At 33.7% G+C, this 18696-nt stretch overlaps 1 protein-coding gene across 1 annotated transcript in view; it reads left to right on the forward strand.

Annotated features, from left to right (window-relative positions):
* The window catches only part of LOC105193207, a 293217-nt gene that overhangs the window by 125839 nt on the left and 148682 nt on the right, over positions 1 to 18696 (forward strand). The window contains 1 exon segment of the mRNA XM_039454349.1: positions 7969 to 8091. Within this exon segment, the coding sequence (XP_039310283.1) occupies positions 7969 to 8091 (123 nt within the window).

Raw genomic sequence — 18696 nt, forward strand, 5'->3', positions numbered from 1 at the left:
TTGCCGACTGGATCTATATTTAATAAGACAGGAGAGTTATACTTTCCGCCGGGGCGGTCGGTCGCGACGCGCAGTTCGAGCGCGAAAGTTTCGTCGGAATTATCCTCCACTTCGCCAGCGCACCAGCCTTAGGTCCGCCATCGCCTGAGATAATTAAATATATCCGCGCACGAAAATGCTCAAATGGATTTTCCCCCAGACGAGAGCCACGATAAGGAATTTTCCCATCCGGGAAACAACATTGTCGGAGAAAGTTTCCCTTCCCTCGCCGCGTATCTCCCTTTCTCTATTATATCACTGGCAGTTTTCCTCTTTGTTTTGTTGATGATCATGTCGTGTTAAATCGAATCTCGAGTTGTACTAGTCATGATTTTGCAAACATTACGGAAACCTAAGGAACGAATCATAACAATTTTGATAAAACTTCAGTAAGCTGTTTATCGTGAATTATGTACAACGCTAGTCTGTAAAAAAAAATATTTAACACTATTTATTAATTACTACTTAAAGAGTCTGGGAAACATTTTAGTTGCTAAATTTATGCCGTAATGTTTTAATAAAGACTTATATGCTACTAATAATATTGTATATTCTTTCATATAGGAAAAATATTTACATATATAATTATAAGAAATTATAAAAGTTGAAACTAATTCTTACAATTACAGCTGACAGAGTTTACAATCTATCAAATCTCAGATTTGATTTCATCCTTTTGCAATTTTTTATGTAGAAAGTCACATAATAATTTTTGTAATAGAATCAGTAAAAGAATTCTGTTATACTTAAATTCTGATGATCGTATCAGTTTTATGATTTTCAAAGAGATTCGTTCAGAACATAATTTTTTATTGTCGTCGCGACACATCTGTGTATTGCGCATCTGTTTGGCTTGGCATATAAATTGAGAAGTATCGAGCAGTATGCGTATATATAGTAAGTATCTATCTCGTGAAAATGGTATTGAGACACAAGCAGTTTTATTGTCTTCTGAGAAGCCTTGTTCAGTGTACGGTAAGGGTCTGGGTCGAAATTATTACGGGGACTTCTCGAGAGGCGCGCCATTAAGTTTCATTTTTTCTTTACCTCAATTGAGTTAGCCCCGCGCGAACTTCCACTCAGCAAAGTTAGTCGCGAACGAAGGACTATAATTATTATGCCGCATAGCGCGACTCGGCTCGCGGCACTGCGACATCGAGATCCCGAAGGAACCTACTCGCTCTTATTTAATTCACCAAACCGACAGCCTTTGATAAGGGAAAGATTCCCCTTGTGCTGCCTTCATATAATTCAGGAAAAAATTCTTCTCAGCAACTAAATTTTATCGAAATTTATTTATCCTATAATTTACACATTTCCGTAATATTTATAACGTTAAGTAGCTCGAGATTTGATTTAACACGATGTTAACATCAGCAAAACGAAAAGTATATTACAAATAAACTTCTGCCACTGTTACTGTTGGCATGTTTAAAATTTACTTAAAAAAAAGCTGTAATGCAATTTTAGCTAATTTAAATTAATGTTTGCTTCCTTAATTAATTTTGGTCTTTCATTAAAATATTACAGGAAACATATATCCGATTTCATGATTTATTTATTTATAAAATTTTTCCTCTTAGACATGAAAATAAGTGCTTATGATTGTGATAAACTGACACATTTAAAATTTTCTACGTTTAGAAATGTATTCATACTAACGTATATTGAATTAATTGAACATGTAATGAATTTTATTTGAATCAATCCTATCGCGAAACTGAACTATAAATTAAATTAATCTATTAAATTATGATATAGACACAATTATGCAAGCTGCGCTTGAAATAAAGAAAAAAAACAAAACAAACTGTAAACAGCTAATCTTTATCGAATATAAATTCGTCGAATATAAAAAGATGGATTTGTTATTAAATATAGTTTTTATTTATTTTATTCAATAATAATTAACTAAATCTTGTAAATTGTGTATAAATTGTTGAATAAGCATTTTCATTATTTAATCACCGAATGAAATAAAAATAATTTTGTAAATATTTTTTATGCATATTGAAATGTTTGATAAAAAAGGAAAAGGACAAATATAATCGATGCGATTTTAGCGCTAAAAGATTTCACAGCAAATGGAAAAAAAATTGAGCGGAAAGCGAATAAATTAAAAGGGGGAATGTGTTGCGCCAACTGGTGAAAATTGAAGTCGACATTTTTCGACCGTCCATTCATTCTTTAATCAATGAATTCCCTATTGGATTTTGCCCCTCAGAATTTTATTTGTGACCACAACTCGTCAAGCTCAATTATCCGTTTAGTAAATGCTATAAATAATTTTTTCATTTTATCTAGAAGTGGAAAATTTGGTACATTTATACTCTCTTTATACACAAAATGATTGACATTCGACATTTTGAGGAAAGTATTTATTTTAAGATCTTTTTATTAATATGCGCAGTTTTACGGATTTTCAGTTTTTCACTGAAATGCAATGTTGTAAAATATGATCAATGATATATCTCTCTTGTTTGTCACTGCTTTTAAAAATAAGCTTATCATTTAATCATATAAGATATATGATGCATGAAAAGATGTATAAGTAACTTATAAATACTAAAAATTATTGACGGAACTGCACTCTTAATATATTATATTATGCTCTAATTAATATATTAATTTACAGTTTTATTTCCTGATTCCACAAACAGATACGCTTTTAAATGCTTTTTAGAATTAAGAAAAATATTTAAATTATTTTTAAAATTAAATAATCGAAGTAAATATAGTAATATGTGTGTTTGCTGCTCACATATATAATAGAAATCTCATGAAGATCTAATAAAGGTAAAAATATAAATGCTATTGCATGCAATATGTGTTCTTTTATACGATAATTTCGGGAAGCTATTTTCTGAAATTAAAACAAGGATTGTGTATTACGTTTCTTTTTCTTCCTTTATAAAAGTAATTTAATTGTAATTTATCATTTTTAATGGCTTTTTCCGTAAATTAATAACTTTCGAGATAATTACCTTTAAGAAACTTAATCTCATTTTCGGTACCTTCCTATCTAACTGTCGTGTCTGTTAAAACCCTTTATCCTCGCGAGTAGCTTGTATCGCCACATTGTACAGTCGTAATCCAGTTTCTAGACATATCGAGATATCCACTCCCACAATAATGCCGACATGATGGAAGGACGGGGGGGAGTCACGTAATTTGTAATCATGCGACGCATTATGATTCATCGCGATAAACCTGCGTGTGCTTGCCTCACCCAGTAACGTACTCGAGTATCAACACGTCTACATAATTGTGACCGATGGTCGCCCGATTTTCACAACACGCCTGCGAATCGACCGGGCAAACACCATTGTTCCAATGAATCTTTTTTTTTTTTTTTAACACGTTGAAAATATTGTTGGATTATTTAGTAGAAATTATTAACATATTTCACAAAACTAAACACATCTTTCTTTTTTTAAATCCTTACTTGAATATTTATTACACACACACACACACACACACGCACACACATACACACAATAAATTTATTATATATATAACAGCTGGATAATTAGTAGGTTACATATAACAATGAATACATATGTGTGTTTACTTTAGTTATTTAGTAAAGAAGTATTTTTATACTAATAAACTTTTTCCAAAATTGCGCTGATAAGTTTGTGTAAAAAAAATAAATGTTAAAAAGTATTACATTAATATTAAAAAATATGACTATATATTAATTAATAAATTATATTAATAGTTGATGATATTTAGACGGTAAAAGCGTAGAAGCGGAGAGCTCCTGATTATTTTCTGAGAAACGCTTTTCCTTCTACTTCTTTACCGCGAATTATTGGATATAAGAATTCTGATTTCCACAAACGCCTGTACATTGTTTATGCTCCATCAACCCATTGTAAAAATGACGAGGGAAACGAAGAGAGAAAAAGGGTGGAGGGTGGAATAATATTTCCATTTCGCTTTATTATGCTCGGAACTAGAAATCTCCTCCTTACCACCGTTTGTTGCCGTCCTCCCGCAGCATAATTATTCTTCGTTGCAGCCGCGTACAGCTTTTTTCTCCCCTCCTCTCTCAACGTTTTTGCTGCGTTTGGCCGCGGTTTTATAATCGCCCGTTGTTTTAGGCGAATGGGAATTCCCTTATTCTCTCTCTCTCTCTCTTTCTTTCTCTGCCTGCGCCTGCCTGCTTGCCTTTGTCCGTCTCTGCCACTCTTCTTTCTTTCCTGCACCGTCTTTCGCGGAGGTATTTTCTCGGTTAACGACGGCGGGAAGAAAAATAAGTAGTGCCACTCATTTTTAATGCAGGACATAAAGCGCTGTGCATCTTGAGAGCAAGCGTGCGCGCGAAATCCACTCGCCAAATTGAATTTTAAAGGAACGTTCGGTTTAAAAACCGATTTGCAGCCGAAATAGAAGAACCGTGCCGCGAAAAAATTTGAAAGTGCAAGTATGCACTGGTGCAAGCGCACAATATTACGAGCATCGTGCATCTATTAGAGCTCGTGTTTCCTTAATGAGAATGGTTCTCGAAGTAAATTTAATAAATGAGCGTAGATTCTTTTCCACTATTGATACAATGCGTTGACATTGCATGCGCATTTTGTTACTCCGTACTTTTACGTTAATTAATAATTAAAATCAGTTTTTATCACCGAGACAATAGTTTTTTATCCTCTATTACAAAAATCTTCGGCATTTTTAAGTATGATAAATTTGCATATCTTATGGTATTGATTTAGTGAATTGTAGCAATTATATAGTCCAAATAGCGTCATCATCAAATCTCCTAGCAACGCAAGTCTCCAGAAATGTTTTGCCTAACGGATTTCTCTCCACGCGGGTTTTCATCGTTACGCTCCTCGAGTTTAACAGCTCGTTCGCAATTGTTTGCTTGTCTCTCATCGCGGCAGTAAGTCACCGAGATTTTTCGAAATAAGAGAGAGAGAGTGAGAGGGAGAAAAGGAAGAGAAAGAAGGAGAAAAAGACAATGCGAGATGAAGAAAACAAAATAAAGCAGGCTCGAGAGACAGGGAGGGCGAAAGAGACATTACAAAAACGGAGCACACGGATTTTTACGAGCCACTCGCGGAACGGAAGTCGATAAAAGGAGAGCGGACCTCTCGCGTCTGTACTGTAATTAATTATGAAACGTTCGGTTGTGAAGCCGGGAACAAGCAGAGTGTTGGAGGAGGACGGTTAGGCGGTACGAGCGGCTATAAAAAATTCTCTATACGAGGCGCAGTCACCTCGTAACCGTACTCGAGCGTGCATTCGCTTGGGCGCAGCGCTGTGACAGCGGGATTTTTCCGATCGTCCTATGTGAATAAGGGCAGAATTTATAGCAGCAGTAGTTAACCGTTATATAGCGGCGACGTTAATGCTCTTGAATATAAGCGGAACGGTAACGTTAATGCGGTCGATTAAAGCAGCGTTTTTCAGTCGTTTATGTAAACGACATAATGCCTGAGTAGGGAAATGGCTGAAAATTAACAAATATACGAACATTTTATTAATATTATCAAATTGAAATCTCTCAAGTGTTAGAAACAACGTTTTTTTTGGGGGAACAGAATTTTAAAAGTAGAAAGAGAGAGAGAGAGATTAAGAAAGAAAGATGAAAATTTAATTACGCGTAAAAATATTCATGCAATTACGTACAATCCATTATGCAATCGAAGCAATTCCACAAGAGATTTTGACAACTGACGGAAACTATTTTGAAAGAGCCCAGGTCACAATGCCGTATTTCCTCGCTCGGTGCCGAAATAGACGGATTTCTGCAATCGCGGGCGCCGAATAAAGCCTTTGACAGCGCGGCCATTTCTGAAAGTGCTCGAGCATCTTTGAGAATTTCGCCGCCGCTCGAAGAGAGATGAAAGGATTCGTATTCCCGTTACGGTATTGCGCGATACATCAAACGCAAAACAAATTTGTGCGCGCACGGGGGACGCATTGTGATATCATAAGCTATCATAAGCGACGCTCGTGACCCTCTTCTCCGGCGCTCTCGTCCGTTCATCTCGCGGGATGTAATCCCGCTGGCAACGACATTTCCGGTATACGTAGTAATGCGAAAAGACATTTCCACGGTGGCGATTCAATTCTCGACACCGCGCACCGAGACAGTATAGATGCGCTCGAAGAAGAAAATGTTATTTGACATCCGATATATTGCTTTGTCATAAACGAAGAAGAAACATCTTTTGAAGAGAAATAACTGAGATTTTTTATATAATAACTTAAATAGTCAGGCATATTCATGCAAAAATTGACCTTTGTTTATAATGTATGAATTGTTTATTTTACGTTTAAATTAACAAAAATAAGAAAAATACTCTATTTCATTCAGAATGTATTTAATACTTTATAGTAGTGTGTTTTATTTTCCATAACGAAATTGAATCGTATGAGAGATGAAAGATCAATTTCCGTGATTTTTTTATTTAATTAAAACTTTCGAAAAATTTACGATACTTATCTCGCTTATAAATATTTTCCATTAATTTTACTAGTTTTTCTATACAAAAAGTTTAATTGCAAAGAAATACTGCAGTAAGACAAAACGCAATCAAATGTCCAATAGGAGCGACGTTAAATGTATGGAGCGAGATTAATTAAACAAAGCGAAACACAAGAGGATGGATCATATCGCAAATTGGTGAAATCAAAAAGTTGCTTTACGCTCTTTTACGCGCAATGCACGGCTGATCACATCGTTTGATTAATCAAAAAACCCGATTCATCTCGACGCAGCTTTATCGATGCATTAACGGCGACACAATTTACGCTTTATATGCACACGCTCGGCAATTTACCTTGTTTGTGGTGACGAAAAAACTCGCATAGTATGCAATCGATAAAATGGTAGTCGTCATTGGTCGCTATCAAATCTCCATGTGTTCAAATGAATGGAATTGAGAATTGCAAAATTCGTGCAAATTCGGCCGTATTATTAAAGTTATTGGAAACTCAAAGCTTTTTTTTTTGTTTTAGCGACCCTTGAATTTTCATACTCTTTCTAGTAATATAATTTTCACAGAAAGTTGATTGATATTTGATCAAACATTTTTTTTTCTATTTTTTAATATTTGTAATTAGAAATATAATGGCAAAGAGAGAGAGAGAGAGAGAGAGAGAGAGAGAGAGAGAGAGAGAGAAACATTTTATACAATATAAGCTAATGCGAATTGAGCTGATAAATTTCTAAAATTTCTAAAATTTTTTTCAATGCTTTTAATTTAAGTCTCAACTTTTTTAATTTTAATATAATGATTAATGTATTTGTGTATCGACATTGAAACATATGTCTCGATATAGCTTTTCCGTATTTGTGATTAGATATTCCGCAAAAATCTTTCTGAAAAGATTGTAACTTTAAGCACAAATCTTTTATCATTTTAGTAATTTTATTATCGCGTCAACAAACTTTTCGACGTTTCAATAAATTTCGTCCGAGACGCGAATTATCCACCTAAATAAAAAAGAATTCATTCTGACGTCATAATTTATTTGTGCTGATTTATGACGAGTCGGTACAGGCGCCCGTTTTATTCACGACTCTCCGTTCTCATTCAAACTATCCGTGCGCGCCTAATGAAATATAATTTGTCGTCGTCGGAGAGTTTCACGTCGGCCAGTTATAAATAACGGAAACGCTTTATCGCGGGGATATTAAATCATTGCGCACTCTCGCTTTTCCTCTCTTACCCCTCCATCTTGCGATGCAGCATTTTGTCGCGCGTAATTTGCCGTAATAACGACGAATTTCCCGAATTTTTCGGCGCTGGCGAACTGATCTCAATGGAATTCCCTTTTTATTTTCTTCTTTTCCCACGGTAACGTCGGGTTTTAATCTTGCCCGCCGCGCTGCGGCGCGAGAAAAATGTTACAGGTGCATTCTTTATGTGCGGACTGGCGTTTTAATATGTACGGCATCGTCTGTTTCAGGATCCGGCATCAAAGTGCCGATGGCCATTCTGAATTGTCTCTACGCCCGCCAATTGTGCTACGAGGATCCATCGTGCAGCGCCATTTTGGAGATTATACCGAGAGTCTGCGGTCCGGAATTAGGTGAGTTAATCAGGCCATTTTTTCTCATACAATTTCAAATTATTAATTTAATCATTAATAATACTTCGTTCGATGCGTGTTAACTATGCTCATCGTGATTTTCAATATTGATTTAAATTTAAATTAATGATAATTGAGATGGTGATAATAGTTGGTAGTTACATGTAATTTGATGAACCAAATTTCTATATGTTGAAGTGTTTAATTCGCGTATCTCATTTTCAAATCGCTCGCAATTTAAAATTATAATTGTCTTGATTAAAAGATTAGATTTATTTTTATGATATTCTTTTTCTTGGAAAAGATCAATTAATTATACACAATGCAATATTCTATAGTATATACATATAATTAATTAAATTATATACTAAAACTTAAGTGAGAGATTGCGAATATATGCGAATATATTATTTACTCGACAATTGAAGGTGATCACGAAAGAAAAGAGTAAACGCGATCAATGCGTCTTACTTGCGTGTGTATTTTTATATCACGCGATATATTACTCACACGCGGATTATATCAGCAATAATTCACGCAAGGTGAATCGAAAAATCTGAAAATATAAAAGTCGCGATCGTATGCCATCCAATCCGGAAAATAAAAATCATAGCATTCACTCTGCGTCAGTATTGTTTCTCCTGTTTTTTATTTATGTAATCCATTATTCATGCTTCGCACAAACATGGTTCTTACGTGAGAAATGAGATATAATTCGGCACAATCTGTCGTCACAGTTTACTGAGAATTCTCGCGAGAGCTTTAGTTGCCTATCGGTCGTGTGATGCTTAGTCTCGGGCGATATATTATTCATAAATCCCATCTTGTAATAATCATGGGCCCTAATGGGTCGCACGTGATTCGTAAAATCTCATATTAGTCCATGTAAAATAAAAGGCGGCCCGCGAGCGCGACAGCGTCACATTTGAAATTTTGCGACGTGGAGGCGCCGTACCGCATTTCCATAAAATTTGCATGCGGACTCCGAAATCCCGAGGAATTTCTTATGGAAACGATGATGGCATTAATGTCTGAATTTTGAATTTCGTGTGAAAGTACACAGAACTCCTAGAAAGTATCTTACTGGCAATTTTTATAGACGAGCATTTCATAGAAATTATTTTGGATTGCCGTTTTAATCCATGGGTTTTTGACGATGTGTACTTCTGGAGTAATACTTTAATCTCTGCTGATTCTGTTGATATGGGGATAACATTTTTCAAGGTACTATCTTCATAACGTTTAGATCTTTCTGTTAGATTCTAATATCTTTCGTGGATTTTTTATTTTTCAAAATTTACCGATTTCGCTTATCAAATTCGGAGCCATGCTTTGTACTCGGAATGATTATGAATCATAATGATATCACGAGCGGTGTCTCGTATCGGACATTGATAAATAAAAGGTATCGCTCGTCGCGCCGTTCTTGAAACAGAAGTAAAAGCCTCCGTAGGTTTTCCGAAGCTAAAAGCTTTCCGAAAGCAGTGCCATTTGTTTTACTTTCGCCCGAGCGATTACATGATAGATTATTCACGTAACTCCTCGGTATCAGAAAGGAGCGCGGAAGCCGCGGCATAAATCACAATGGACGATGTCTTTGTTTTAAAAAGCCGCGTGCGCGCACTCCCACTTGATGTCGAACGAAATAAAATATATAACGGCGTTCCGTGCGCTCTCGCAACCTCGCTCGAAGGCGAACTGCTTTTTAATGCAACACACGCCATTTTGCATTTTGCACGTCGACGACGAAGTCTGCGAGAGCCTCGTGCACGTTTCTTGCGACACGACAGCGGCATTTCGTTTGCAATTAAGAGATAGACGAAAGAAAGCTGACGACGAATCTTTCTCGTGTAGCGTTATTATTTACACGTAAATGCATTTTTATTTGGCGGTAATGATCCGAAAAGTGATGTCCACTTTTAAATGAAGTATCTTGTAATCTAATTTATTCTTGTCTCATTTTCTATTAAGTTTGATATTAACTCGCGCGTAAAAGTAATATTGAACGTTATTTTTATCCCAAAAAAAATATTTGTTCTTTATAATTCACAAAACTTATTTATTCATTGCTCTCCAGTATGTCAATCTTACCTGTCGATATATCTCGACTCAAGATTTTCTTTTTACTTATAAAAGTTTCTGTTTTCTTCCAACAGTATGTGTTCGATTAAAATTCAATTTTAATTGAAGCTTATACATTTTACGAAAATGAGAAACTTAGAACGAATAAGAGAATGCAAGATTAATTTCAAGAATTTTTACTTTCACTTGATCACACGTATTCTTTCGCTGTCAATTTGACAATTAAAGGCAATAGACATCTAGCGTGGCAACACAATTTAGCGGTGTCGAGGATAATTTACAGTTCACGTTGCAATCGTCCGCAACGTGATTTCCATTCGGATGCGACGAAGGAAAAAGATGCGACTGTGAGCGGTGGAGGAATAACGGGAGTGGGAAGAACGAGGTCGTCGACCGTCTCCTCTCGAGTTATCCTCGTCTTCTCTCTCTCGTTACGATTGAAGGTGGTGAGGTGGAGAACTCAACTCTATCCTTTTCGATTTCGTCATTGAATTAATCACTCCCACGAGGACAATTATTCCGGGAAAGCTGAAATAAGTCGGCCGTAGAGATTTAAAAATGGTTCTCCTCGGCGACGATTGAGCTCAACAATTGTTTCGATTTAATAATTATATATTTTTTTATTACATTTATATATTACATACCGGTGAGGTGAAAAAGCTGGAAGATGGTTTATTTATTTTTTTCTCGGGCAAGATTTTTGCAATGAACGATTTATGCGATTAAACATGCAACAGCGTCAATGCAACGAGTTACGTATTTTTTTTTTATAATTATAATGTAATTATACGCATGCGTAATTATATTACATGCGCGAATGATTTAAATAAAAGTAAACAAAATGTTAATCAGACCATAAATTAATAAATTTTAATTCTCACTGTTATCCTTCTGCTTGTCACAAAATTTAATTAATACATTTCAAAATTTTTGTCACATGCATATTAAATGATAGAAGAATTATCACTTATATACTATATAATAGAACAATTCTAAATTAGTGCTTATTCATAATTCAACATGCTGAAACCTCATCGATGACTAATTTAGCGCGCGATTGGTTCAAACACAAGATGTATGACGTAATGAGGTAACATTTTTAACTCTGTTAATATAATCTGGAAAATTGATAAGTTTGACCTCGTTTTGTTCTACTACAATTTATTGGTACAATTTTAAAATGTAATTTTTCTTTTCTTATTTGTTAATAAACACTGGATCTAATTTAAAAGACAAAATAAGCACAATGAATTAATTAAATTCACAGATTTGAACTTGGAATAAATTTTAGATTAAAGAATAAAACGTACATGTTAATTAGGTGTTTTTATCCAAGTCTCAAATTTGAAAGTAAACAATAAAATTTTAACTTGGATTTGTATTAGTAATATCCAAAGTTTTTATTTGCCTTCAGCAATAAATATAATCTCCTGTAAGAGATTTATAACTAATTATGTTTAAAACATTTTATTAAAAATTTATAATTTTTACAAATAATTAAAACTTTTGCGGAATATTTTAGATAACACATTTGCGTAAAAGTATTTACTGAATTATAAAAAAAACTAAACTATTTTGATAGTTTTTTTTATAATAAGAATGTTACTAACAATTTTACGTGCAAGTAAACTGTAATTAACGACAAGATAAACGCCAGTCAACTCGATCAAAATTTCGACTAATTTATCTTACTAATGACGAAAGCCATTTATACGCGAATTGCAACGAGCCGTGATAGCACTACTATTCGATTGCACAGAGATATCCGCGTGCAAGAGATCTTCATTTTCTGCATAACGTAGTTTATCCTCTGCTCGCAAAATTATATTTAGTTTACTATATATATTAAACAATCTCTCTCCTCTCTCTCTCTTTCTCCCTCTTGCTCACTACAGTATATTATACACATCTGCAATTGACGAACGTTGCGTGGCTAATGGATATTATTATATGTGAAATCATTATTTGTGAAATTAATTTCTTATTAGATTAATTTGCGATTACAAAAATATTTTTTTCTCTTAAATTGTAACGTGGAAACTATATATACTTATCAAATTCGAACAAAACCAAAGCGTGGTACTATTTTAGGGACGATACGGATACAATTCGCGTATTTGAATTAAAGCATGATCAGATTTCCGATGCTACATATAATTATGATGTTATTACCATATCTCGCAGCGAATGAGCATAAATTAATAATTTATACACAAACGAAATTATATCGTGTTTTTCATATTGTTATTAATTGAATAAAATGTTTGGCGCGTCAAGTTGTATTATCAAATGACTTGTGCGAAAGTTCAATAAACGGATTTAGTAGTTTCAAAACATTTTTTTCAAAATTATCAATTTAAGAAATATTGCACAATTAGAGATTTTAATGAGTTTTTTTTTACATTTTTTTCTTAAAATATTGTGATATTTCTACATTTTTGATCGTATTTTTTTAAAGAGCATCTCGAAAAATACTTTTAACTTTAAACTTAGCGAAAAGCTAACAATTGCAAATGGAGTGTTTCATATAATTCCTCTCTCAATAACGTTTTCTAATTAACTGAAGAAAAAAAGAATTTCCTGTTTCCTTTCTTCTTCGCGCCAAGTTCTATTTTGCCCTCAAAATTTTCCAATTGTCTTCTAACGTTCTCATTTCTGAGAAAAGTACTTTTAGAAGCGGCGCGGTTTGAACAAATTTTGCGAAAAATGAAATAAGGGTTGGTCCGCGAGACTCATCTTACAAAGTATTGGATTGTGAAATAAGGGTTTGTAAACGGGATAACATTACCGGGACGTTCGGCCCTGCTACGATGCGGCTAGAACGATAATAACCTGCGTGGGAACGCGGCGTTGTACATCGACAACTTCCGGCTGACCTGTTTCTAACCCCTTCCGCCGCCGAAATTTCAGCTTGGACGGGCCATGCCGGAAGCTTCGCTGAGATCGATATCTCGATATGCGCGTTCCGGGGACCCGCACTATTAACGGCCAGTCGATCGCAAACCTAGCAAATATTCGCGAACGCATTGATTTCACGCCATCGCATTTTATTCCTCCAAGATTTTCGACGAACTCTTCCGTTTGTCACTCGAAATTTGTGGAACGTATTAATAGTTTGTATAATATTCAAATTATGAGAAGATACAATAAAAAGTCTAATATTCATAAATTAATCTATTTATTAATTCGTCCGAATTGATAATATTAACGTAATTCAAAGTACTTCGCGATAACTAATAAGACACGTCATAATCGATATCTGTCGCACCAACAGACGAACGATGAATATGTCCGACACAAAAGGACAAAGTACAAGACAGTAAAGGATTAAATTAAACGAGAAACTGCTACTACCGAGGGATATATCGGCGCTCGTCATTGTCCCGGGACGATTATTTGCGTCGATAGAGTGTAGACGGGAAGGAGATCCGGTATAGTAGTCGATAACATTCATCTTGTGGGTCACTGAAGTGCGAAATAAGGGTCGTGGATTACGTTACAATGCCATTCACGGTCACTCGGGCGACATTATAACGATCTGCACGAAACACGAAGCAGCCAATACGATTCATACTTCCGCCGAGTCTTGAGCCAAGTATAACTCGTATAACGAGTGGTAAATTCAACTATAATGACTTGTTACCTTCACCGAGACATATTTGAAGACCTTGAGAATTTTTTAATAAGCAAACTTTTTTCCGTAAAATATCTGCTACGATCGTGTTGACAATCAAGTTACATATTATGTTAGCAAAATAATAGTTTATAAAGAAAATCAATTAATTATGAAAATATTTTTAATCTTAAAAGTTGAGATTACTAGGATTGAGATTTGTGATAAGTAAGGGATTGAAAAGAATTTAAATAATTAAACGTAATTTTTTATGATGCGTATAAAAAATTTGAAATTTTATTAATAACGTGAGAGGAAACGTGAAATGGGATACAAAAATTAATTATTTTTATCTTCTTTATGTTGCATGTTAGATTTTATTACGCAATTTAATAAAATGTTATATATACATTTTTTGTTTTATTTTATATTTAATTACAAAGTGTGTTACATTTGTTTTTATATGATATTAAATTGCGGCCTCTGCAACTAGGTCAGTAAACATAATTACTTGGTAAATTACTGAAGATGTCACACATTTAAATTAAAGTTTATCATTGTTAATGTATTCAAACTAAATTAGATAGTTACAAAGGATAATAATTTATATAATTAATATAAGTAATATAAAATAATGGTTAACCGATTAAAACTGCAGCTACGATATATTTTGATGAATATGATACGACTCAACAAATGCAGTACTATATGATGTTTACTTTTTAACTTTACCTGAACAATTCATAGTTTGTAAGTCGTACACTGAACTCCATCACAAAATGTCAGCGGTATCACTCGAGAAAATCTTTTTCCATGTTTTCTAATAGCCAATAAAAATACAAAAAAAGATACATTGGGTTGTGCGAACGTGCAAAAACAAGCTGACCTAAAAACCGGTTCAAAAAATTGCAGCATGTTTCGCTCGGCATGATGAACAGATTGTAATGATGGTGCATGTAACGCATCCCTAGTCACGCGTCCGCACTAATCCTACGGGATGCACTTTGACAATTTTAAATTCTAAGTGGAACTGGAGAGTTCGCGGATGTGTTTCATAAAAGTTGTATACTTGTGTGACGAAATCCCAGTAATTTATTTACGATACAATCGGAACTCGAAAACGATATAGTAATGACATCGATAATCGCGATATTCTTATCTCTTTTTAAAAAACCTACATATATTTCTCTATTCCTGCAATATTTCACAAATTTCTGGGCTTTGAAAAAATTTTCTGTTAAAAATAATTTTTTTTATTTTTATTTTTATAGAGTGCCCTAAATTTTTATTTGACACATGTAAATTAGACGCTTTCGTTGATAAATAGATCTCATATGTATCTCGCCGTCTAAAATGAAAAAAAAAAACTTATGGTCTTTTATAATAGTCCGCTTGTCGGAAAAATCTTTCGCAATGTCACACGAATAAATCCAAAAGGAACTTGGGGGAATGGACGACATCTCGGCTCGTACAAGTCGGTGAGAGTGTGCAAAAGGGGCTTTGCCGGTAGAATGTGTACACATTGACGCTTCCACAGAGCCGGAAATCCCGGGACCGACTACCATCCATTCCAGCGATTCTGCCAAGGCAGCTGGTTAGCCGCCGCGGGCTGTCAAGCGCACAACCCGGAGCGAGTCCAAAGGCGCGTTTGGACCACTCAGGAGATTTCGGTCCGACTCCAAAGTGGAGGTTGTATCGCTCTTCTTGAACCGCACGCTCGTCGTTGCAAGTGCAGCAAGACGCACAACACCAACGCCAATACCGGAGTCACTGTCGCTGACTTGCGGATCGACTGGGTGGCCAATCGCATTTTACCATGAAATTTTGCCACTTTGCGAGCGGATGAAAGATTCGCAGGAAACCAGTGACGCGAGGTATTCGTGAAAAGTCTATCAGGAAATCTTGAAATTTTTTTACGTAAAATTGACCACAAATTGTAATAATAAATATTGAAAATTGCTTGCTGAAAGCACCGTAAAATACAGATATATACACGTTATTGTAACATTATATTTTAAATACTATTTAAAAAGTATAATAGTTACATTAATATAATATTCTCAAATGATATTATTATTGTGAAATGATATTGAGAATTTTGGGAAAATTGAGAATTCTTGATATTTTATTAATTAATACATTTTTCGTTATTTATTTTAAAAATTGTAAATAGCTAGAGAACTGCATAAATCTACAATAATTTAAATCAAAATTAAATGTTGTTATCAATATTGCATAAAATTTGATATGTATTGTTCAGCAGGAGCATTTAAAAGCATGCAGAATTCTCGTCAAAATCTCGTCGAAAATGGAACGTCTAGTCACGTCTTGTCTATAATACAAGTATCTTTTTACTTTATTTAAATCCATTGGATCGGTAGTTACTATAAATACCACTCGTAAAGCAGCACATATTTTTTCAATTTAGTTTGAATAAATTCTTTAAAGATTTTTTCGTATTATAAATTCGAGTTTGAAAAATCTGCAACGACGAATAAGAACGCTAATTCCAATATAACAACCTAAAATTGTAAATATTGTCTGCATTTACATATAAACCGATTTTTTTCAAACATATGGTCATCTTTTTTCTCTATTTGCAAAATATGAGAAATATCCGTGCAATTTCTGCATTTTGATCCGTTATAAAGACAATAATTTCAAGCTCAAATTTTTATCTTTAATTATTTTATATTTTAATTTGCTTAATTAAAAAAGAATACATAATAATAAGAACAATTAATATTTATCGGTTCAAGGGAATCGAATGTAACATTTTTTCAGAAAGAAATTTTTCTTCTAAATTTTTCTTCTAAATTTGAAATTAATTGTTTTTAAATATTTTAATTAGAAATCCCGTTATTATATATTTACATCTTTTTATTCTTTGCCACTTAATTATTTTAGCAATAAATGAAACTAATGTATAAAGTGTGCTTAAAGGAAAAAATTTTATAATTATATTTATATTTTTTAATTATACCTATTTTAATTTCATTAATTTTCAGTGGTAAATGAAAGTGTAGTAAAAGTTTTACTTCAACTTTCGCGTAGAAAACATTGGTCCCAAATGTGTCATATATTTTCCTTTTTTTCTAAGGACACAATCTTTATGAAGCATCTGTTGTATTTCGCTCGAAAAGTCCAGCGCTGAACCTGTGCAAATCCTATTTTTCAGTATTAAAATACCAACCGGGATTGTATTAATAAATACACAAGTAACATGCCATGCGCGACGTCGCTTAATATTTGCCTCTCACTTATTTACAAACGGAACAGAAAGAACGCTTGTTGCATCGTTACCATGGACCGGCGGAGTAGTTATTGCAGAATATATTCAACGCAGCGGTGATATTTCAGACCGCGGAGGCAATATGGCGGCCTGCATAAGCGCCGAATCATAAATAAAACCACTCACATTGCCTTGCATCCGTTGAGAATATCGAGAAAGATTATATTATGGAAAAATGTTTTCAGGATTGCTTTGTTAGAAATAACACAAGTTATTTCTTACTAAAGCAAATAATCGATAACCAGAAATCCAGCCAGAGTGTCAATCACATTTTATGAATTTATCAGATTTTAAATATAATTACTGTTTGTATGAATTATTCATCCTTTCAATCTATTTGAGCCAGTAATTGACAAAAATAGCGGTGACTTATCCGGAATAATTAATAAGCATCTTTTTTAAATCCTCTGCAAACTGTTTTTTTACTGCTTAGTCGGATTAAGGGAGTCGTTGATCTACCATGTGTTTTTCGAAAGGTTTTTGACTCTAAAAAATCTGAAAAAATTCTGATATATACTGTTTCAATATTTAGGAATACGTTTGTAACTGTTGTAACTCACCCAAAATGTTTTTTTTTACTTTATTTGCACATATCCGAATTTGAGACAGAATCAGCAAAATGCATTGTTGTAATAAAAAATTTATAACTTTTTTATACTAACATAAAAAATTATTTTAATTTTAACCAGTCAAAGATTAATATTTTCAATACAAACTAATGTAATTGTTTCTCCTTCATAAAAGTATCATTATTTGATAAACTTGAAAATCTGTAATTTTGCTTTGTAGAAAATAGAAAAAGGAAACAGAAAAGGGGAAAAATTATTTCAAAAAATTATTACAAAAATTTAATATTTCAGAAATTATTTTACAAATATCATCAAATTTTCTAATATAATATTAGAAATATTTATAAAACGAATGAAAAATACATTAGGTGAAGATTTAAACTTAAATCTATAATATTATTGATAGATTGAATATATTTAGTGTGCATGTTTTATACAATGAAAAAAGGGAGCAAATAAATTTATAAATATAATATCGTAATAATTTTTGATAGTAACTCAATATAAATTGGCTCAATTTTGTGCAAATGCTTTACAACTTTAAATGTTTTGCATTCTCCTGAATAGGTTTACTAATTATCGTGGAACATGCTTCCCCATCAGTTCTGACAAGAGATACGGAAGGTATTTTCTCTGCGTGTTGATACAGGATCGAGGTTGCTTTATCGATGATCAAACGATGGTTAGTTTATCGGTCATTATCCAACTGATAATCTAACGATAGTTCGAATACGAGTAACGCCAGAACGCAAGCTGGATTTTACCTTTAATCAGGTCGTTGAACGCGGGCGCGAGAATGTAAGCTCAGCCATGCATAATCAAATGTACGATGCACGTTTAATTCACGAATTTACGTGCAAAACTGAATTGCAGTCGTAAATAATCCACAGCATCATATCTTGATGTCAATTGATCGGCATAATATGTTACTGCTATGAATTAATAAATGTCATTATTTGCATACATCTTGCAAAATTAAAAAGCAAATTACAAAATTGCATAGTTAATTAATTTTAATAACAATAATTTAATTATATGTAGAATAATTT

Source organism: Solenopsis invicta, chromosome 10 (assembly GCF_016802725.1).
Source record: "Solenopsis invicta isolate M01_SB chromosome 10, UNIL_Sinv_3.0, whole genome shotgun sequence".
Taxonomy (NCBI): Eukaryota; Metazoa; Arthropoda; class Insecta; order Hymenoptera; family Formicidae; genus Solenopsis; species Solenopsis invicta.